The 24,341-nt window shown below is 40.3% G+C and overlaps 1 protein-coding gene across 1 annotated transcript in view; it reads left to right on the forward strand.

Moving 5' to 3' along the window:
• Positions 1–6,070: 6,070 nt before the first annotated feature.
• SALL4 (spalt like transcription factor 4) overlaps positions 6,071–24,341 on the forward strand; it is a 31,715-nt gene continuing 13,444 nt past the window's right edge. Inside the window, exon 1 of the mRNA XM_087959277.1 lies at positions 6,071–6,243. Coding sequence (XP_087815403.1) covers positions 6,171–6,243 — 73 coding nt within the window. The 5' untranslated portion in view covers positions 6,071–6,170. The remainder of the gene's footprint in view (positions 6,244–24,341) is intronic.

Consider the following 24,341-nt stretch of genomic DNA (forward strand, 5'->3'; position numbering starts at 1 on the left):
CTCTCTGGAGCATCTTCTTATCCACTGCAAAGCATCCAGCATACTACACCATTACACAGTATGCCAAAATGCTCTCAATGGTAGAACGGTAAAAAGTAACCAGCAACTTCTCACCCAGATATGGTTACTTTAGCTGAGCGTAACCAGGCAGCAATTTACAAATCTTGTTTTATTGATTTATCTTGATGTGTGCATTCAATGGACAGTGGTTTTATTCAAAATCCTTTGCTTAAAATAAACTATGATTTAGCTTCAATGGTCTTTTAGACATCAAATTTCCAAATAAATAAATGATGGCATGATCACATGAGGTTCATCCGATCCAATGGGATGACGGCATTCCTGCCCCTAAAATTCTACAAGAGTTGGGGTAAGCTCCCTGAAAAACAATAAGCTTTCACAATCTGTGTGATTTTGGAATATTCATATACAGTATATGGAGTCCCACAAATGTCACTGGAGTAGTATGCATGTTGTTGCTTTGCGCACAACCATTTGTCTGAAGTAGTATAGTGTTTCCTGTTTGAGCAGTGGGTTGGACTAGATCTCCAAGGTCTTTTCCAACTCTTGTTATTCTGTAATTTCAGAATCCTATTTATTTGTTTAAGGACAGTCAACACTTTCATTTGTAATAAGGACACACGACACATTCCTGGAGATGTTTTAATTACTGTGCTTTTTCCCGCAAAATAGATTCCCCCGCCCCCCGTTAATAACCCAAGTCAGATTTCTCAAACCCATTATTAGGAGTTTCAGCTGTGAGATTATTAACAAACGTTTGGTGGTTAGAAGCCTAGTCAACAATAGAACAGCTCAGTTTTAACACACAATTATTAGCAACTGATGTTGCTAGCTCATTCAGTTCAGAGTGGCGGGCATAACATCTTACAAAAATGAATTCCATTAATTGATTTCTTGCTTACAATGTGTCTTTTCTGTTTTCCCCTTAAAATAGCCTGCTATTTGTTTGACAGGTTTTTTTTTTAGAGTGTGTACATGTTTCTCTAAAATCATACTGAGTTCCATGAAAATTCTTCCTAGCAATAATCATAGAATTGAATTACTCGAGTGGTCAGGTAGAAACATGATTCTAATAAATAAAGAACTAAACCAGTTGTTGTTGTTTTTTTTTAAAAAAAAACTAATTTGCAGTCTCCTACTCCAGGGATCCCCAACCTTTTCGACGCCGCGGCCCGGTTCCGGCGTCAGCTGGGCGCCGCGGCCCGGTTCCGGCGTCAGCTGGGCGCCGCCATCTTTTTGACGAAAATCACTTCCGGTGGCGTCACGGAAGTGATTTTTCGTCAAAAGCGGCGCCAGCGCTTCTGGTGAGCTTTTCGGGTAGAAATGGCTTTCTACCCGAAAAGCTCACCAACGCTAGCGCCGCCATCTTTTTGACGAAAAATTGCTTTTTTACCAAAAAAGATGGCGGCGCCCAGCAACCAGCGGCCCGGTAAGGCTTGTTCCGCGGCCCGGTACCGGTCCGCGGACCGGCGGTTGGGGACCCCTGTCCTACTCAATGTAAATATTATACAACCTGTTTAAGCATCTGCTTGAAAATAGAAAGACTAAACCCATCTTCTCAAAATAACTGGCTGCATTCTCTGTTGGTTCTCACCAAAAAGAGTGAGAATCATAATCACAATCTTCCTTTGAACTATATAGCCTTCTATAAATTTAACCCATTATTAGATCTAGGTTTCCCTCAGATAAGGAGCCAAGAAGAAGTCTTTGCCTTACTCTATGCAGTAGCCCTTCCTATTTTGAAGGATATTATCTGCCCCTATACAGGCTTGCTTTTCCTAAACTCCCTGTGATCACTTTCTTTCAGGGACTCCGAAACAGGGTTAAGAACCTCACCCTATATACAGTATTTTAAATTCTCCTATTGGGGCACCATCCAGGCTTCAGAATTACCAAAAACTTTCTTCAGATATGCTCCTCTTATAAACTCCCCTCAGAGGACGGAAATGTTTGACATTACTTCTTTTATTTACTACTTGTATTACAAATTTCTGTCTAAATTTGTAAGCCTCTTTACCACAAAGTATTACCTGAAGTTGCAAACTTAATTTGGCTTACTCAAAATAAAGTGATATAGCTGTTTTCTATGTTCATTATGAAGTGAACCTATTAAATATGTGAACATGTTTCTATATAAATATTTCTAAAATATTTTAACTGAATGTAAATTTTGACTGCATCTCTAAGGAAAATAAACTTTCTGGGAGGTATGGAATATAATTCTTTACATTGACACAACTATAGAGGTAGTCATAGACTTATGATTGTAATTGAGCCCAAAATTATGATAATAAATCATGCTAGTCATTAAGTGGGACCTCATATGAGCAATCCAATTTTATGTCTTTTTTTGCCATAGTTATTAAGTAAATACCGTGGTCATAAAGCAAATTGTTAAGCAAATCCATTTTAGCCAATGCATATTTTTTGCTGGAAAATGGAAGTCAATGCCGGTTTCTGGTTAAAAAAACCCAACAAATTGCAAATGGATGCAAACATGAATGCAATCAAATGACCATGGGAGGGGTGGACATCAGAACTTCAAATAAAGGCCATAAGTACCTTTGGAGGGGTCTGTTGTAACATCAAAAGGCCACTAAATGACAAGTCATTAAGTGAGGACTACCTGTATTACTCATTATCAAACTAGTAGTCTTGTAATTTATGTTGTGTTTTTGCCCATTCTAAGTTCAGCCATTTTATGGGCAATGTCTTGCACACAACCACAAAATGAGTTATTGGCACTGATTAAACCCATACCTAAAGTTGTTTTTTTTATTATTAACCATTGGACAAAATTTGCCCTACTTTCTAGCTGAAGCCCCACTTTTTCTGTCACTGTTTGCTGGATGAACTCTCCTTAGACCCATAAAATGGAGGGAGCTAGTTAAGCTATTGACTCCAATTCTTTGCTCAATGCAGACCCAAATTAAAGCATCCTCAACAAATGAATCTCCAGTCCCAGCCAGACAGATTCCTATTTCTGTACGTGCTGTAGTAAGAAATTCAACAAGGCTTTCTTTTTATCTGATTGGAAAATGGAAATTTTCAGGCATAGAATTGGTTGGGAGAGGTCATTTCATCCACTGAGTCCAATTTTCATTGCAGGGCAGACAGTTGCCTGGTTTCTCTTGAGCTCATTGACTGAGAAGGTTCATTATCTCCCTTGGAGATTGATTCCTTTGTTGGGTTGTGCTTATGATTGACTGGCTTTTTCTAACATTCGACCAGAATCTGTCTTACTGTAACTTAAAACCAACACTCCATCTTCTGCACTCTGGAATGATAGACATCAAATGTTAACCTTCTATGTTATAGAAGATCCTTTTAGGGTCTTTACAGTGTTCGCTCCCTCCAGTCATCTTTTTCTCAAGATTTAACATACTCAGTCCCTTGTATAAATCTTTTGTTTTCTTTGTACACGGTTCAATTATTCTGAGCTTTTCTTAGTATGTTAGGCAGAATCTGCACCATACTTGAGATACAGAAATACTTGAATTTGTAAGTCATTGACAATTAATTTCAATGTTTCAAACAGCATTGAAATTACAAATAAGTTACATAAATGAAACAGTGAATAAATGAACTCTGCATTAACAATTATTCACTCTTTTCTAATCTACCATAATTATCTTGAATTTTACTTATATTATGTATTAAACTATCAGTTCTCTCAGCTGTGTTTTATTTGCAACTTTTTAAACAAAATCTTTTAGCCCTTAATCAACTAGGAGAAAAATCTTGCTAGAGTGGGAATTTTAAAACATGAGAATTACTCTCCTTACTCTAGAAGAGGAGTAAAAACATGATTAAAAGTGCTATGTGGATTTGCTAGATGGTCTTATATAGGTTATCAAAACCAGCTTTAGTTCTCCTATGTCTGCCACTTTTCAGAATGATTAGGTTCTCACATTGCAGCAAACCAGTTTTTTTAAATTGTCACCTACTGAATATAAGAACCAGTTAAGATAGTAGTTGAGGCATCAGGCTAGAAACCAGGAGATGCTGCCCAAGTCTTGCCTTAGGCACAAAACCAGATGGGTGACTTCAGCCAGTCCCTCTCTCAGCCCTACCGAGCAAGCAATGTCAAATCACCTCCAAAATCTTGTTCAAAAATTGCAAGGACTCATCCAGGCAATTCTCAGAAGTTAGGTCTGACTTGAAAGTGCACACACACTGAATACACACCACAGGATCTTAAGCCAGACTCAAACCACTTTAAGGCTTAGTGGAAAGTATGAATTAGGTTAGAGAAGGACAGTAGCAACTAGTGAGCCAAAACCAGGGCATGGATTAAATCTTTGTCTAACCAAAACATTGTGCAGCTTGTTTGCTTGGGCTTAGATGTGTGAACTACTTAAACATAAATTAATGTTGCCCATTGTGAACACTGTGTCTGCAAAACAACTTGTCATTCAAGATGAGTGTATCTGTGCTTCCTATTTTATCCTTCATTGAAGCAAACTGAACCAGAAACTTGTCAAATATCTATTTGATATTTAGTGTGTTGTGTGAGCCCAACTAGGAGGCTGGTTTAGGATTTCATGTCTGAGTTTATACCCCACACTTAAGCCAATGAGTTATAAATTTAACATACCCACACCCAGTTAAGTTTTGGTTGTTAACTGTTTATGGTTTTTGTGATTTTCTGTGTTGGATGTCCTATTTGATTCCAGAAAGCAATTCAAGAATTAACTTTGGTGAACTCAATTCAGGCTGTCACACAAACTAAGAATAGTGGGTTAACTCAATAAAGCACAGTTCAGTTAACTTTGGGTGAGCCCATTGTGGAAATTCAGCCCATTTAAAGGCTGTATATTCTGTGTCATGAGGGAGAATTGTATTTGCAACCTTTTACAAGGTAATCCATTCACAGTTTGGAAATCTTAAGAAGCTTGTCCTTTATCCCCCAAGGACCATCTTATCTTGAACATTTGCTTGAAACCGGATTGTCAGATTCATGCAGGCTTCAGCTCCTCTATACATCCCCCCCCTTTCTTCCTCAAAGTGGAAATCCCACCCACCCTTTCAAGGCAAATAAGCTAAAGAACCTGCAAACCTAGAACCAACCCCATCTGGGCTGCGCACATCTGGACAAGCACCAGGTGGCAGCCAAGCCAGATTTCACCGTCTCTCTTCTGCCATCTCGTGGCCCTTCGGATTTTTGCCAGTCCAAATGTAAGTTTTCCCCATACACGCTTTGGAAATACATTTCAAGGAAGACATTTTGACTGAAATAAATAATAATAAATAATAAATAATAATAATAATAATAATAATAATAATAATAATAATAATAATAATAATAATAATAATAATAATAATAATAATAATAATAATAATAATAATAATAATAATAGTAAACATTCGCTCAATGGCCGATCGCGATTTGACCATTTCCCCTTTTCCTTCTTTTTCTCTCGAACTCGACGGCTCTGATTGCCAAATAAATCTTTGAAGCCAGCCTTTTCTCTCCCCCCCCCCCTTTTTTAAGAGTAAAGGATAAAGTTTGCACGAAAGCTTCCTCCGGAGGAGGACGACGGGGGCAGTGGTTTTCTTCAGTGTAACGGGGGCGGGTGGGGATGCTTTCCACGCGCGCACGGACAAGCCCTAACTTGGAGGCAGAAGACAATGCGAGGGGAAGATAAGGGAGGCAGGGGCGGCTTGTCCAGCCTGCTTACAAAAACCAGTTCTGCCCCGGCTCTTTATTTACTTTCAAAGATGGACTCGAGAGCTGCTGCTCGGCTCTTTCCCCTCTCTCTTCCCTTCAGGGAAATACCACCCAATCGGGCCGGCGGGCCTCTTGCGCGAAACCCCTCGCCTGCGCGGCGTCCGCGGCGGCGTCCGGCGTCCACCCTTCAATCATCCGGACGAGCCGGGCGGACAGGAGCGGGCGAGGGAGACTACAGTGCCCAGCGTCCCCTTCTGCTCCCTGATCAATGGACCTTATTTGAATAATCTGTGAGCTCTTGGACTCAGGCCAATCAGCTGTCAGGGACCCATGATAAATCGCAATGCATTATTGATAATCATAATTACTCTGACATGCGCATTCCGCTCTTCGGGAGTAATTTCCCAACTCCAGGAATTTGTTGTGAAGAAGAAGAAAATAATTGCTACTATTTTGCTCCCGATGCGTGTTGTGCACCATGTCGAGGCGCAAGCAAGCGAAGCCCCAGCACATCCATTCGGACGAGCGGCAGTTCCCGGATGTAGCAAATGGTAAGGGGGGGGGGCGCGTAAAAAAACGCGAAGGAGCGCCGGTCAATTATCAACTTTAATTGATGGGGAAAAGAAATCAGGCAGGGGGATCGGTTGGGGGCTGGGGTGTTTTTTTTTGCTTGCTTTTGTGCGCGTGTGAGTGGCTCCTTCTCCCACCTACCCCATGGCGCATCGGGGTTTCTTGACCGGGATCCTGAGCCAAACTCTCGATATCTGGACCACTTCTGTTTCATCCTGATTTCCCACGACTGCGGGGGCAGATCGGAAAGTGTGCATATAGATATATCTTTATTCATCATGTGTGCCACCCCATATTTTCCCCCTGTTCCTTCATCAATCCGTGATTGAATCTAAGTTCGGATAATTTTTTTTAATTTAAGGGGGGAATTGAACTCTGAACTCAAGACTATTTTTCCCTTTCTGGGAAAAAGAAAAATCCAGGTTTTTCCTAATGGGTGATTCTTTCCTCCCTGCCCCCCAAAGCCCCTCTCCGGTTGGGAAAAAAAAGTTTTTCTACCTCCTAAATGTAGGTTGTCTTTAGCATCTCCCACTCACCCCCCAGGATTGATTTGGAGCCATCGTAGCCGAAAGCCGCGGCCAGAAGGTAACTCCCTAAATATTTCTGGAAGGGGGGGGGGCGCCGAAAGGAACACTGCGAAATACCTTTTGTGATACCCCCCTCCGTTTGTGCCTCTATTGGGATGAACTGCTGCTTCTGCCATTTAGTAACTAAAAACTCGCCGAGAGAGAGATTACAATCGCTTGGGACCTTTTGTAGCCTGACCTCCAGCCATCTTTGATTTCCGACTTCCTAAAATAACTCCCGTGAGCTAATATGGTGGGGGGGAGAGAGAGAGAGAGGGAGGGAGGGAGGGCAAGAGAGCTTTTAAAATCTTCCCGAAGTAGCTGCATGGAACCACCACCTTCTCTCTCCCTCCTCTCTCTCTCGGATCTCCTATAAATGATAGCATGGCTTGATCATCTCGCAGATTTAATTGATTTTGATATGGGGAGGGGGGGGGGAGCCGGCGCTGGAAGAGAAGCGCTTTGGTGTTAAAAGCGGAGAACTGGACGAAGCGTAAAAGGGAAGGGGGTACAATTTCGGAATGGTGCGCTGAATTGGAGAACGAGGACTTTGAAATCTCCCAAGGTTTTGGAAAACGGGATTTCAAATCTATGATCCATCCTTTTCTTTTCTTTTTTCCGGGGAGGGGGGAGGGGTCGCATGGGAGATGAAGAGATTCCCCCAGGAAGGGGAAAGACACTATAGAAATAATCAGTTTAGTTCTGAGTCTTGTAGTTTCGGACGTGCGTGGATGGGTGGGAACCTGATACTTTAAAATATTGGAAACTATGCCTAATCGATACGTCTCCCTATCTTTTTTTAAAAAAAAATCTCTTTTCCCAGCTCCAGAGGCAGAAAATGCAAACTTTGGGTGAAATCTTTAGGTCCACTTTTAATGTTAAGCAAGCGAGGAGTGGGTGGAGAAGAAGATCTCCCTGAAGCCCAGATCCGCCATCCCAATTGATAGGCATGCATATTTTTGGGGAAAGGGTGGCTGAGAGCTGCAGAAGGTTTGAGTCTCTTGCCCCCCCCCCTCCTCCCCCTTTCTTTTGAGTCCAAAATGTGCAATTGTTGAGTCCGGTTAATGGTGATTTAAGAAAACGAGCGAGCCAGAAGGCTATAAATCCCATGTTTAATGCATGACTGTTTTTCCTTTGTGCATCTGGTTAGGATGGAGCTGGCGCGGGAGGGGGGCACTTTGGAGGTGATGTTTCCACATGTAAATCTCGCTGCCGGCAGCTGGAAACCCACCCCGGAGACTGTCTTGAAACAAAAGGGTTAATAATTTCTTTGGAGTTGAGTGATGGAGGGGGGGAGCGAGGGTAATCAGAAGATTAGGTAGATGTTCCTGCTTAAAAGCGTGTTTGTGCTCCCGCTGCAGGGCACCCGAGCTTCCAAGTAATACTTTTTGAATCAATTTTATCTTATAACACACACACACAATAATTTGCAGCCAAGGCTTCAGCGTTGTGGGGTTGTCACTTTAGTGTTGCGGAACCCTTTAACATGGGAAGCAATGGGGATTTGGGGGGAGGGAGAGAAAAGGCGACGTCTTGATAAATCTTTGAGTATGTTGTCAATCTGGGGAAAAGCATCCGCGCTTTTAAAATCGCGCTGAAATGTTTGTTTATCGTAGGGATCCGGGATGTTTCGCTTGCTCTGCTGTGCCACCTCGAGGATGCGGCTGGCATCGCATGGCCCATCAGATTAAAAATGGGGATTTAGTTTCCCTGCCTTGGGGTTTTTAATGCTTAGGGTCTGAAGGATCGGATGAAATGGACAGCGACACCCAGACGCCTATCTTCCCAGAATGCTGTTCTGAGGTTCACTGAATGGGATTTTTCCAAACAGGGTGTAAACCAATGATGCTACAGTCACATTAAAAACAATATTGCATTTGATGCCCTTCAACGAATTTGGGCCAATTCCCAGGTAACAATTGCAGAAGATCCAGTTCTGCTTATCCAACTTATTAAATCAGGTCACTGAGCAAGGTGCTTGATCTCTCAAGTTTCTTTAAACTCTCTTGCTGAATTTGCATGCAACAAAGCCAAAAACATGCTTTACTCGCCTTTTTATATAAACTCAGCTAGTGTGGCTTCATTTATTCAAGAAAATAAGCAAATTAAAGTTTAACACACTGTCTGAAACCCCACTGTGGTTCTCAGTTCATTCCAATTCTGAAAGGAATGTGTTCAAAAAGAAAAATCCAGATATTTTGGACATGAGCTTTAACGAATATGGCCAGTAGTCCGAGATTATGGAAAACCTCCTGCAAAAAATAAATAAAAAAATAGCTAATACTCCTATAAGTAATCAAGCATCTTGTGTTCTTAAAAGATTGCAGCACTTAAGGTGGCAGGGTTACAGTATCAGAAAATTCTTTGGCTGTGTTCCCACAGCATGTTGCTAAGCCTTAATGTGGTTAGTTTGCATGTTCCTTTGCAAACTGACACTCCTCACTATTCTGGCTAATAAATGGTTGAGGGTTCTGTGTGCTGTATGAATGCAGCCTTTGCTTCTCCTTCAGTCTGTAACCTTGGGATAAGCCTGAGAGATAGATGTAGCCAAATACCATAAGGAATTGAACTTGGGTGTTTCACATCAGCCTCAGGGGCTGGATAAGAGAGTCAATCTGGTGCAATGTTTAAGGTGCTGGCTAGACACCAAGAGACCATGCATTCTAGTCCTGCCTTAGGGATGAAAGCAGTCTGGGTCACTTTGGAGTAATCATTCTCTCTTGGTCCATCCTACCTCTCAGAGTTGTTGTTGTAGGAAAAATAGGAGGGAGGACCACTAGGGTATGGACGCTGCCTTGAGTTAACAAAAATAAATGCAGGATAAAATTTTAACAATAGAATGGAAATTGTGTTGCATTAACGTACTGTCAATCTCTTGCCCTCTATTTTTGTAGTGGGATGTATTTACATGGTAAGGAGAATATTTTTAAAGGTGGGAAATTGACAGGATATCTGTTAACAATTTGTGCGTGGAACGAGTCTCACAACTGAGCTCTATCCAGCTTAGGCATTTGAAGGTATGATGATAATTTAAAAAAAATTAATTTAAGAATTCCCAAAGATTTGTTGGGTCCATTTTCCTACATCTTGGTTGGGGTTTATAATGAAATCAAGTTCTTTTATCTTTTGCCTTGAAATCCAGATACTACAGAAATTTTCAAAAAAGAATTAAGTGGATTTTAGGGAGAGCCAGAGTGGGAAGGATGATTAATTTGATTGGTCAAAATAATAACAGGTAATTGTCTTAAAAGCAACCATTTCATACTGACAATTAGCACTTCCCACTGTCCAAAGGATTTAATTGCTCTTTGCAGCTGCTAATTGTCCTTGAGGCAAGTTTCTTTTTCTTAATATGTCAGGTATATCTGATAAGATTCTTCCATATGAATAACTGCAGGGTCTTCAGGTATTTCTAAACTATTACATTTGAAAGGTTAAAACAAATATGAAACGGCGTGTGGAGAGCTCTTCCTGATTGCATCAGTTGCTTTCTGACATACACTGGTGTGAAAAAGATCTCCAAAAATTCCACCTGAAACATGCACAAACACGGTCCTTTTATTTCAGAAAGAAAGAAAAAGATTAAGCAGTACAAACCGTCCTTAGGACAAGAAAGTTTCTTTTAGCAAGCAGTAATTTTAATGCTTATAAGAGAAGGTAAAGTGGGGGGAGGTGCCTTCGTGATGATTTTCTTTCTGTCCCCACCTTTTTAAAAAAAATGTAAGTGAAACACTATATTGGCTGCAGTGATTGGGCCTTTTCTCCGAAGCCTCACGCAGTTTATGATGCTTTTTTGACAAGCTGCTGCTCTAACCTTTGCCTCCTCCTGCCTTCTGTGGGTGGTAAGTTGATGTCAAGCTTACAATTAGGACTTTCCCGCAATTGACCTTGGCAGCAGGATTTGGGGCTGTTTTGGTTAAAACACTGCCCTAGTGTTAAGTGTGGTCTGGAGTTGCCTTGTTTATAATTGGAGGACTTGGTGGTACGTAGAAGCTTACATAGCTTACTAGTCGGTGCAGAGGGAGAAATGATTCTTGGATAAGATAGAACAACTTGTTCCCCTCTTCTCTTCCTTCCTTTCTTTCTGTCTCTTCCCTGGTGATGCAGTGCAAAATTGAATGAGGTACTCTCTATTATTACTTAAATACATGGGTTTCTGGCTCGTCATGTCTACATTTGAAGTCTATATTTCCCCCAGCTTTGATCTTTAAATTCAAACCCAGTCCAGATCACTAGTTAAGAATTCTTTTATAGTTCTTGCAGTATTTTACATAGATAGTGTTATGTTTTATCAATGCTTTTTTGATATGTTTATCATAATGCTTTTTAATGCTTATCGAATGCTCCTGGCAGGAATGCAGAATTACCCAATAAGGATGAAGTCATTACTCTTTCATGCATAGATAACCCATCAGTTGTGATCCTGTTTTTCTGAAATTCCATCAGGTCAAATTTTATTTTAAATCTCTTTTGTTTCCTGTATCTATTTGCTTGTTTGCCTTTCTTAGAAGGCCATTTGTTGTGATATAAACATGGGGATTATTTAATTTAATCCATCCAAATGTCTGAGAATTTGAACAGTTCCCTCTCTCTTTAAAATCATGTTTAGTGACGTTGGTAGACTTTTTTTTTGCTAAAGCTTAATTTTCTTAAGAAAATTTGTTACTTGGGTAGGGGTGGTAGTATTACATTCCTTCAAATGGTTAATGTTATGTGCTGTTCCAAGGCAGCATATTGAAGTCTGTTTCAAGTGGGTGAATTCCTTTCACTTCTGTGTGGCTTATTTGCAACTACAGTAAACACATTTAGCCTTCTCCAATCTCTTAACAAATGTGTTGAGTATTTTGCATTTTTCCTAATTTGGTGCAAGACTTTTAATTCCGTGAGAGTTTTATCATCTGCTTGACATGTGGTGTGATATTCACAAACTGCTGTGACAGTTTGATTTGTGTTTTAACTTTTAAATGGCTGAAAGCAAAATCAAAAACCTCATGCATTTTAATTTTTGTTACAGTGGCACACAAAAGCTTCTTAGTGACCCACATGTGTAACTAATTAATATTGATTTAACTCTTAGGCTATCTAATGGTGTTATCTGCATGCTTGGAATATTGGAAATGTTTAACCAAATAAAGCAATACCCTCCCACCCCCACCCCACCAGTCAAATATCTACCCAAGAAACAATTTGGAAATAGTTGTTCTTCGTATTAGCTCTGTGCTTAATGCGACTACTCTTTTGCAGAACAAGTAAAAATCTTGTTTTGTGAGAGACGCTGACTTTTAACATGATCTGTTCATAATATCCCCAATGCTATAATTTTAATAGGAGCAAAACCATCCATATTCTGCCAACAAAAAAAAAAGATCTCAAAGTGCTTTGTCTTGACTGAATTATGCCCTATTTGGGAATGACAATCTCTGCTTTGGTGGACAACTTTTGAAAACAAATTTTTAAAAACCAATCCTCATAATGGAAGTGGGATGAATATAATAATTCTCTGAAGCATGAGAATTCTTTTGGAACAAATTGGATCCTATCAGCAGTTGTAAGCACTTGAGTAAATTAAATCAGATTATGAAAGGGCACCAGGGAAAACTTCGTGGACTTGTGTTAAATACTGATGCCCAATATCGCATGATCTCATCTACACTTTAAGATCTGCTTCCTGTTTGTTCTCGGCTGAGTTTGGTGCATTTGCGTTATTCAATAAATTTACAAGAGCTTTAAGACATAAAATGCCTATGCATTTTTTGAAGAGGCACAGAACCTGATATTCACACACTGGATCTGGGGTTATAATACCTTAAACTACCCTTTCCCTATGTGATTTTTCTACATGCATTGGTATTCTAACTCCCATCATCCCCAGACAATATGCTCAGTTTAAATTTGAATTTTAGCCTACACCTGGACCCGATCCGTATTCTACAGTTTTTTCTCACATTTAAGAGAATGGAAGGTGGATATGCTATTCTTATCTAAGTAATACATAGATTTACACTGTGACAAATAATAAAACAGCTCTTCTCAACTCAATGTTCCTCAGGTATGTTGGACATCGACTTCTTTAATTCTCAACCAACATGGGATTATGGAATTTGAAATTCATTGTTACCTGCAAAGGAACCAGATTATATTTGTCCAAAAGGCTAGGTAGCGGTCCATTTGTTTTATTTATTTATGAGTGGAGATCGTAAGTTCTAGTCCCAGAGCCAGCTGAATCATTTTGGGCCAGCCCGCCCACTTCACAGGGTTGTTGTTGTGGGGAAAATAGGAGGAGGAAGGTGTGTTGCAGTGGTGGTATTCTACCAGTTCGGCCTCATTCTGGCGTACTGGTAGCGTCGAAGATTAGCTGCCAGAGAACCGGTTCGCTCTAAGTCTCTCCGACACGCTACAGTTGGGCCCACCCGCCCGCCCCTGCTCCTAGGTCCTTTTTAACTTCTCAGCTGTTTGGCATGGCAGAGCGGATTGCTGTGCTAAATAGCTGAGAGGCACAGTAACTTAGTTTTTACTGTTTTAACGCTTGCGCAAAGCATGTGTTTGGCGCACAAGTCTTGCGATGCCACCCCTGCAGCCCGCCCACCAAGCCATGCCCACAGAAACAGTGGTGGGAACTTTTGAATCTCACCACTGGTGTTTTGGATATGTTTGCCACCTTGAGTTGTTTATAAAAAATAAGGCAGGTTGTAAATAAATAAAAATGATGATACAGTTTGGGCAAAAGAAGAGGGGGAAATAGGTATGCTAAATTCTATTAAACTTCATTTTTAATGGTGATTGCTGCTCACATGCACTCCAGTGACTAAAAGAAAAAAAAAGCATGATTAGCTAGCATTACATTGTGCTAAGCTATTGGCCATGACTAGATTCGCACTGCGTTCTAAGGCAAAGCAAAGTAGGCTATGGCTGCCTTAGCCTAATGCATGAACTTGTCTGGGTATTTCAACCAAGAATCAGAATTATTGCCTTCAAAACCCCGCTTGAGGTTTCTGAGCACGCCTAGCTGACCATGGTGAGAAAAGAAGATGCTGGGATAAAAAGGCTTTTGTTGTGATTCAGAAGTGTTGTTTCTTTTTGGATCGTGAAAGACACTCTGAATGCATGAGGTGGTTTTGATTACTTCTGTTCAGGTCTGAGTCTTGGAAGTGAAATGTGCCCGAATTGGTACTAGGATCACAAAGGATTTGAGAAAAGTTGCATGTTGCCATCCAATCCCAAAGGTGCTTTTTCAAAAGGCAACTGGACTTCGTTTTTCCTAGAAGTTGCTCTCTTCTCACCCAAGAAGCTTTTTCAGAGGGAAAAAAAACACCTTTGGAGCAACCATGACTTGGATGACTGAGAATCTCCATAGTCTTTGCCATCCAATCTCTCCTCATACGGGCTTTCTCCAAAGCAGGAAGCAGTCTACTTCACAACTACAGGTAGCTCTTGACTTACGACCACAACTGAGCTCAACATAAGAGAGACATTTGTCGAGTGAGTTTTGTCCCATTTTGCAACCTTTCTTGCCACGGTTGTTAAGTGAATCCTTGCAGTTGATAAGCGGGTAACCCTTAAAACTTGATCGTTGAGTGAATCTGGCTTCCCCATTGACTTTGCTTGTCACAAAAAGGGATCACATGACTTTGGGACACCGCAACCGTCATAAATATGAACCAGTTTCCCAAGCATCCAAATTTTGATCACATGGTCATAGGGATGCTGCGAATGTCATAACTTTGAAAAACATTTTTCAGTGCCATTGTAACTTTAAACGGTCTCTAAATGAATTGTTGCAAAATATTTACAGACCCCTCACACCCCGGACATAAACTGTTTCAACTCCTTCCCTCAAAACGACGCTATAGAACACTGCACACCAGAACAACTAGACACAAGAACAGTTTTTTCCTGAAAGCCATCACTCTGCCAAACAAATGATTCCCTCAACACTGTTCAACTATTTACAAAGTCTGCACTACTATTACTGTTAATCTTCTCGTCACTCCTTATCACCCATCCCCTCCCACTTGTGACTGCATGACTGTAACTTTGTCGCTTATGTCTGCTTATACGATTTATATTGACTATTTCCTAGTATTTTGATTGTTGATTGTACCCTATGACTATCATTAAGTGTTGCACGTTATGATTCTTGATTCTTAACGAATGTATCTTTTCTTTATGTATACTGAGAGTATTTACACCAAGACAAATTCCTTGTGTGTCCAATCACACTTGGCCAATAAAGTATTCTATTCTATTCAAGTTAAGGACTAGCTGTACTGTTAAGATTTAAAACCAGGTCTGTATGATCTGTGGTTTATCAAGCTCAGCCCCACCTTCCCTCCCTCTGAACTATTCCTCTATATACCCATCTCCTGCTGCAAAATAGAAAGTGTCTCATCTCTTCTGCAGGGCTGCAAGTTAATGGGTGTAGGAACAATGTGACACAATTTGGTGAGTCACTGTTGTGCTGCTCTAATTTTACATTTGCTAGCTCATTTGTTTCCTTATTGCCTGAATTTTAGTCTTATCTGGTTGAATCATGGTTGACAGATAGCCATTACTCAATAACATAATCTAATATTAGGTACACTGGATGGAAAATTATAAAATGGTGGTTGAAGAGCTGAAGATCTATTCCTCTTGTTCCCTCCTCAAAGCTGCTGGGTCTTTCTCTCAGATAATCAAAGTCTGTCTGACTTTTTCTTTGCTGATTCTCTTTGCCCAAAATTCATACTTTACTGCCCTGGTATTAGGAGGCTCCTTGATTGCTTCTTTGGCAATCATTCTTTGTATGGAGCAGATAACAGGTGACTCCTATGTTAAAAAAGTACTGAGCATCTTGCTTCCCTAGACCTTAAGATCACTTACTAGATCTTGGTTCTTCATAGTTGGGGGATTGGTAATTGATTTCTTTCGTTAAGTTTGACCTTAGTCAGCATGAATCATCTAGAGTTAATACAAACTGAAAGTGTTCTTCTACGCTGTACCTAAAACTCAATGCCATCACCTTTCTGCATTATTTATTTTATTTCAGGTTTTTCACATTTCTGAACCATCCATTTCCCTCACAAATACATTATACATTGTGTTTGGTCTTCGAGCTTTTGCATCACAACTAACCCTGTGCAGGTGTTAGAAAGCTCAAACTAGTTTAAAAATTGGGCAGACAAAATGCCCTACTCCTTTCTTTCACTTTTCACCAAGTAATCACCATGCATGTCTACCGGAATACTGTATATATGTTTGCTTGAATACAAGAATAACTGTTTGCATGGTTTGGAAGCCTGCTCAACATTTTGGATCATGTAGAGAACTGCATGCATGTTCAAACCAACATGAAAAGACGTTCCTTTCAGACCCCTACTTACTGTTGGAAGTTGTGAAATGGAGAGGGAAGGGCTTTGTTTATTTATTATTTACTATTTTATTTAACTTCTATGCCACCCATCTCACTGAACTCCATTCTTCGTATTCATGTCTTTCAACCAAAGAGGGCTAATCTCTCCAGTATTTCTGAATTTTGTCAGCATCTACTTACCCAATAGTCCAAGAAAATAAGCTATGCTTCTCGTATCAGAGCTGGAAATTCATATTGGGACGGGGAGGTTAGTTCTTTCAAGCTTTTAATGAAAGTGGCTAATTCCTGGCTGTCGTGCAAAGCTCTCATGCCAGCATTTTCTTTCTTTCATCACTGAGGGCTGCTGATGCATCCATTCCAACTGCTAGTTTCTGATCATAGTTCCATCTCCACATGAAGGAACATATGAGTGTCATAAGAATGTATGAGAGAAATATGAGAGAAATTAAAACTTGAATTGCACTGTTCCAGCCATTGACCTAGTTTGACTTTTACTAGCAACTAATCTAATTGAACATTATGAATCTTCCGAAGAAACTTTAGACTAAGGGAGGTTAGATATACATGATGCAAATTGATGGCATCTACATAACGTCCATAGGTTAAATGTAGGATATTTCTTCCAAACGGATCCATTTGGAAGTTGAGTCATGGCCACTGGACTTCTTTTCTTTTTGGTTGCAACATCTCACTGCTTATCCATGTATGGTAGCTTTTCACATCTTTCTATTTTGAAGAATACCAAACATTTTGCTAGAATAGATAGATGTGCTGCTGTGGTACATGGATTTGTGGTACATTTGTTTCTCAAGTCAATCATTTAATTTAAAAGCGAAGGGAGTTTGGCTCTTCTTCAAAAGGATCACAACTCACTGGGAAAGAGTTGATGAGCTGAGGATCTGTCTGTCATACAGCTTTAAAGAGTCAAGTTGGTGGCCATGACAGCACAATCAAATGAAATATCTGTTGAATAGGAAACAAAGCTTGGGGCTGTCCTGTTGCCTTTTTTGGCAACCTCCCTATGATGGCATTTGGTAGTAGGTTATAGTTAGTCTTATTTCTAAACCCAGCCCGTTGTATATTCAACAAATCATAGTTAAAATAAACCTGGAAGGGAGAAATAATTGACTTTTCCGTGTTGAGATCTCTAACATTTGCCCAAGCAATATAATCAACATCCAGAAGCTTAAAAGACATGCCAGAGCTTATATCTTGTGCTTAACTAAATTTCAAGTTTTAACCATCACCAAGTCTGGCAATTATGGTCATAAGCCATGACAGTCGTATACAGAATTTATGACCTTTTATCAGAGCAGTCATTAAATAAATGCCATGGTCGTTAAGCAAACACTGTAGTTGCTAGGTGAACCCATTGTGTCCCAGGGGACGATTTTTGCCAGCACAACTATTGTACATTTCCAGCAGAAACTAAATCATGGTCATGTGACCATAGGACTTTGCAAATGGCTGTAAATGCTTGCCAATTGCTGTGTGCCCAAAAGCAGTCACTTGATTAGAGGGGAAATGATACCAGAACTTCAAAACCATGTTAGAAGTAGTTTTTGTGGAGGGGGGATATCTGTCATAATTTCATATTCCTCGTTTTCGGTGAAAACTCAGAACAGCTTTCCCGAGGTTCTTCCTTAATTTTATTCCCATCAAAACTAACTTATGAGTGAATTAGGCTCAGAGACTGGTCCCAGGGTCTACCATAAATTCATTAGTCAGTTGCCGCATTGGAATGGGGAAAACTCTCTAAAATTACAGTTCACTAATTTGCTAGTAATTAAGGAGACTATTGAAGGAGAATAGTTGCCTCCTTCAATCCTCCAAGCTGGTTAAATTTCTATGGATTATTAGGGGGAAAGGCAAAGTTACAGTTATGTAATTGCTAGCAGGTGATTGAAATGTATGAATTGGGATGATTTCTAAAAATGCCTTATCTTATTCTAGATTTTAAAAAGGGTGGCTCAGTGGCTAAGACGCTGAGTTTGTTGATCAGAAAGGTTGGCAGTTCAGCAGTTCGAATCCCTAGCGCCGCGTAACGTTACTTGTCCCAGCTTATGCCAACCTAGCAGTTCGAAAGCACGTAAAAATGAAAGTAGAAAAATAGGGGCCACTTTGGTGGGAAGGTAACAGCATTCTGTGCGCCTTTGGCATTTAGTCATGCTGGCCACATGACCACGGAGACGTCTTCGGACAGCGCTGCTCTTCGGCTTTGTAACGGAGATGAGCACTGCCACTGCCCCCTAGGTCCGGAAACGACTATCATATATGTGCGAGGTGAACCTTTACCTTTATTCTAGATTAAATCCACCTTCTAGTTTAACCACCTCATTTTGTTCAGGCTAAAACCTCTTTGTTTTCAATAAATTGTGTTGCCTGGGAAATATGCTTATTCTTTCAGGTTTGTTGATTTGCTAGTGATTACACATTCATTTTGCAAGCATCTATCTCCTTGTGCCAGAAAATACTGTCTGCCTTCTAGATGATGCATGAAATATTATCAAACATCAGGCTGATGATTGTTTAGATCAGGGGTGTCCAAACTTGGCAACTTTAAGACTTGTGGACTTCAACTCCCAGAATTCCTCAGCCGGAAGTCCACAAGTCTTAAAGTTGCCAAGGTTGGACACCCCTGGTTTAGATACTTTGTGTGCTGCACATCTTCAGGTTAATGAGGGGCTGTTAAATCTCCACATCTGCATTCTGGAACTGAAAGCAAATTACTCTCAGTTTTGATTTAATTTTGAAAAACAGGACTGTCAAAACAGAACTGGAAAAATATAGTACAGGTAGTCCTCGACTTACAACAGTTCATTTAGTGACCGTTCAAAGTTACAACAGCACTGACAAAAGGGACTTATGATTGTTTTTCACACTTACAACCGTTGCAACATCCCCATGGTCACATGATCAAATCTGAATACTTAGCAACTGGTTCATATTTATGACCGTTGCTGTATCCCAAGGTCATGTGGCTTTTGCAACAAGTAAAGTCAATGGGGAAGCCAGATTCACTTAACAACCACAATGATTTACTTAACAACTGTGGCAAGAAAAGTCGTAAAGTGGGGCACAGCTCACTTAACAAAATTTCTCACTTAGCAACAGAAATGTGGGGATCGTTTATGGTCGTAAGTCAAGGAGTACCTGTAGTTAGTAGAGCTGTTCATCTTTAACAGATATGAGGAAAAATACTTTTTCATTGTTTCTTCTTCAGCTTCTCCTTCCTTAGAACTGTTCCAGATATAGAAGGTACTCCCAGAACAGATTTCATATAATAAGGGAAGACCAGAAGCGTTAATAGTTTAGCATAAAGTAAGACCAAGGCAATTGGACCTGTGTTTGTTTGTTTTTTGCTTTCTTTGACAAAGACATTTATTATTTCACCCATTGCAACTAGCTGGGTGAAAATGGGTTGGCAAAATGTTTCTTTTCTATCTGAGTTTTAAAGGAGGCACCCTTTTGGTTAGGATTCTTCTGTCCAAGTTTCACAGATAAAACCAGCTGTTGATAGTCAGTCACTCTGGTTGGCAGTTTGGCATCGGTGTACCTGCAACTGTGGTAATTGACAGCCATGAGTTTGTGGCCCATCTGTCATTTCAAGTTTTTTCTCGGTAAAATAAAAGTGACCTTGGGATACTATAAAGCCCAGCATCACACCTTACGCTCAAGAGTTTAGCCGAGCCCAATAAATCCTGGAGACTAGGGGTGTCAAACTTGCCCAAACCCCCGGTTTAGCAAAGGGGAAAAAAGTTGCGATATGTCACATGACAATGTGACGATGCGAGTTTGAAACCCCGGCTGCAGACATACTTTGAAAATTAAAACAGTGGGTGGCTGCAGTTCTGGATTTTGTTGTCATATATACCCATGAAGTGGTTAAGCTGCTGCGGTGAAACTTACACTGGAGGAAGCTAGAGAATATCTCATGACTTGGCCTTCTAAGAAATAGATAGTTTGTCATTGGCTATGTGACTCCATTTTGCCATCCACACTATTGAAAGAGAAATTCTCTGTAGCTATTTGGTAAGGGCAACGATGGCACACTCTCAAAAACTGAAATATGAGTATTGGCCCCCAAAGCTTTGCATGCCTCTGGTCTTCTCCTTCCCTGGAGGTGCAAAAACCTACGATATTGCTAAGTTAAAAGATGACTCCATCTGCACTTTTTCTTTCTTTCTCCCCCCACCCTCCGCTTCTCATCTTTTGCTCTCCCCGCTGGCATTTCCAGTCAGCCCTGGGTCCAGGAGAAGGAGGGAGCTGGATTGGAAGTTAAACCCACAAGAAATGGACTCTGCAGTGAACACCGTAAGGCTTATTTAGGCAGCAGTCTGCTACTTGAATCTTAGCATTAAGTTTTGAACTCTAGTTAAGAAAGAAATTTAAGAGACTTTGCAAATCACACTAAAAACTGGGGTCATATTCCTCTGGAGTTTTTAGGTGGGTGAGTTCAAAGAAATGTTTCAAAACCACTTTTTCCACTGCTGAGTGTGATAAGCCATTTTTGTGTGTCTTGGCATTAAAACATGCAAACAGCTTTCTTTTGGGCTAGGGGGAAGATTCTGTCTGAACTCGGCAGTTTCTTCTGCATCTTCCATAAAACTTTTATTGGTATAAATGATTCAGTGTGTGTCTGCTCAACTGTGGGTGGAGGAACACGGTAGCTATCTGTACAACATGTTTGTAATTGTTAATAGTGAAGCTGACATTTACTCTTATAATAAGTGAATTATTAAAAAAAAAAATTAGGCCGCCTTGCTTTTCTCTGTAAAATTGCCATTTACTTTTATAAAGTTTTTGTTTAAAACCTGATGAGTGATCTTCAAAGCAATCATAATTAATAGATTAACTACTAGCTACAAATATCTCAAAATACTGCTTTTCAAAGACTGTTCCTTCGTATAGTTCACGTTTGGAAGTTTTGCTGAGGCAGTATTTCCTGCAGTCACGGGCCACTGAATAACTATTCAGAAAATAGGTGAATTACCCGATTAAGCACTTTATTCCCTCTGTTTTAACAGCACACTTTTTTTTTTTTTAGCAATCGAGACAATGATTGTGGTTATTTTCGTGTGTTTCTTTCCCACCAGCTTCGTCATTTGGCTTTTCAAATTAAACGATGAATCGAAATGTATTGCAAAATTAAGAATACTCCTGTGTACCATTTGGATCATTTTATGCACCCTGTGCAATAACAACAGAGTCTTTGCATAAACATGCTAGTCAGGAAGGTTTCTCCAGTAGAACTCTCTTGAATAATAACAGACTAGAGGCAAATTAGTCTTAAAGTCAAATCTGCTTTCAGTGATCCAGTGTTCAGCTGCTGATCCATTATCATGATTGAACTGACTGTCAGTGCATTTGGGGTGGGGGAGGGGAGCAGGACTGAGTGCTGTGGCCCAGTAACATCAGGAACCTATGGCAGACCATCTGATGGACTTCCACAAGCTATACTTTCAGCTGCATTGCATTAAGTTAAAAGTAAAGTCTCCTTTTATTGAATTCATTTCATGATCACTGCATGGATATGTCCATATAGTTTTCTTGACAGCATTTCAGAGGTGATTTGACATTGTCACCTTCTGGAACATTTTTTAAAAATTGTTCTTTGTTCTTTCTATGTACTTTCTTGGGATTTGTTGGTGGCCTCCTTTCCAAGAACTGATCGGGTCCAACTATTCCAACATCAGCCAAAATAAAAGCAAAAACGCTGATGATTCAAAAAAGATTAAAAGGTGGGAAAGTAGGTAGGACCATAGAAAGAACGTGGTGATCATTTACCTGAAGAAGCAAGGAAATATTTTTAAATGTTTTCTCTTTCAGGGTTACACAAGTCATGGTTATGTAGTGACATTAAAATTTCAATCCATTTAGGTAGAAGTATTGGGGTTTTGGAAAGGAATTGCTTGTTTTAAAATACTTTTTGTCCCTTGTTTTGCCATCAGGAATGCAAAAAAACAAGTAAAAAAACAAGTAAACCATACATTATGGAGTTATACATGCTATGGCATAGTGTTTTTCAACCTTGGCATGTTGGTTAAGCATAACTGGCTGGGGAATTCTGGGAGATGAAGTCCTGACAAGTTGCCATGGTTGAGAAACACTGTCTCTGGAGATTCCCAGTCATCCAGGTCATGGTTGTCCCAAAGGTGCTTTTTCAAAAGGCAACTGGACTTCCTGGTTTTTCTTTGAAGACATTTCACTTCTCATCAAAGAAGCTTCTTCAGCTCTGACTGGATGGTGGGGAATGGAAGGATTTATATTCCTTGCAGACAGCTGGTCATTTGTATCCTTTTGGAGACAGTGGAATCTCAGTTTGCTTGAATACAAGCAAGAGTATAAGCAATTCTTCCAAGGCTGAAGGCAACATTCTCATTTACCAAAATAATGGTGCTGCTCCACATTTTGCAAGATTAAAGAACAAATTCACACAGTCTACACCTCAACCAACTTACTTTGGTTTCTCAGTTTCATCTTACACACACACACACACACACACACACACACACACACACACACCTGAGAATGAGAAAAGGAACCTGTATCTAGATAAGATCTTCTGAGAAAGACCTGGATAAGGTTCTGGGGAGGTTCTGCTGTGGTTAGCATTGCATAGCGCATTGTCTTGCATTATTTACTACTAGTCATTACAGTTCTGGTATCAGGAAGAAAATAGTGCTGCACAAAGTGTTGCATTTAAGGTGTAAAACACTGTGTTTCATTTGCCTTCCCCACATCTTAAGGTGCCCTCCCTGAGTTTTCCCCCCACTAAAAATACTGCATTTTATTCCTCTAATAGCTTACAAAACAGGGAAAGATGCCTATCCAGTGATTCCTTGTAAATTCATTGATTGTGAATTTTGATGTAAAGAAGAGATTTTATTGCCACAGCATTTCTGCTAAGAATGACACATCTTTTTTTTAATTTTCTGTTTAATTTTCAATGTCAATCTGTCGATTTCTGCCAATCTAGTATCTTCTTAATTATTTCTTCATCTCATGGTGTTTCTTCATTTTTCCAGTGTTGTGCGAAGACAACACAAGAATGACACATCTTCATTATACAATAGGTAGTCCTCAACTTACGATGACAATTGGGAATATCCAGAATTCCCATTGTGCAACAAGACAGTTGTTGAGTGAGTTGCACCCAATTTTATGAGCTTTTTTTTTGTCACGGTCGTTAAGCAAATCACTGCATTTAAAAGAATCATTCAGCCATTAAGCAAACCATCTTCCCACATTCCCCTTGTTTGTCGGAAGCCAGCTGGGGAGGTCACAAACGGCATGTATTTATTATGGGATGCTGGAACCATAACAAATACATGTGTTGTGGTTAGCCGGCAGCAGGTGCGGACGGCTGAGGAGAGCAAGGACTCAGATAAGGAGCCAGGACCATTAGGGAGTGGACTGCTGCCTTCAGAGATTGTGGGGGCTGGCAGCAGCGATGAGGAGGTTCCCAAGGAGCCTGTGCCAAGTGTGGATTGCTTGTAGGAAAGAGCAGCTGCAACAGCACGGGCGACTCGGGAGTAAGGCTCCAAGGTAATGGCCCCTCCTTCAAGAAGATAAAAGCCAGCTGTGAATTGGACGTTCTTTGCAGGAAGCAAAGATGTTTTGAAAGTCGAGCCTTGTGGACATTACAGTATCTTCAGTTGGACTCTTGTGTTGTGAAATATTTCTTATCTGTGATTCTTGGCAGTCTCGCACAGTTTTGGTGAGGTTTGTGCTTATCAAAGTTAATTAGTTTGCAGCAGCCTTTTAACCCAGGATTCGTAAGACTCATTAAAAGGTTTCTGTTCCCTTTAGTTATTGTTTGTCTTATTGGAAAAGGGTTTTGGTCAGAACAACATGCCAGTTGACAAGCACCTGAGCACCTAACTGTGGGGATGCTGCAACAGTTCTAAGTGGGAGGACTGATTGTAAGTCACTTTTTCAGTGCAGTTTTAACTTCGAGCAATCACTAAACAAACAGCTGTAAGTTGAGCACCATCTGTGTCGTGCTTTTTCAGCCCTTCCAGTGTCAACCCAGCTCAAGATATTAGACTATTTACAGTTTCACACAGCCATCCTTTCTTATGATCATTTCCCCCTGCGGTAAACATTGATAGTTGTTTCTATCAGTTTGAGGACAGATTTTTCAGCCTTCTCCTGATAATGA

This window comes from Notechis scutatus, chromosome 3 (assembly GCF_049901735.1).
Source record: "Notechis scutatus isolate UNSWTSFEM ecotype Mainland chromosome 3, rNotScu1.2, whole genome shotgun sequence".
In the NCBI taxonomy this organism is placed as follows: Eukaryota; Metazoa; Chordata; class Lepidosauria; order Squamata; family Elapidae; genus Notechis; species Notechis scutatus.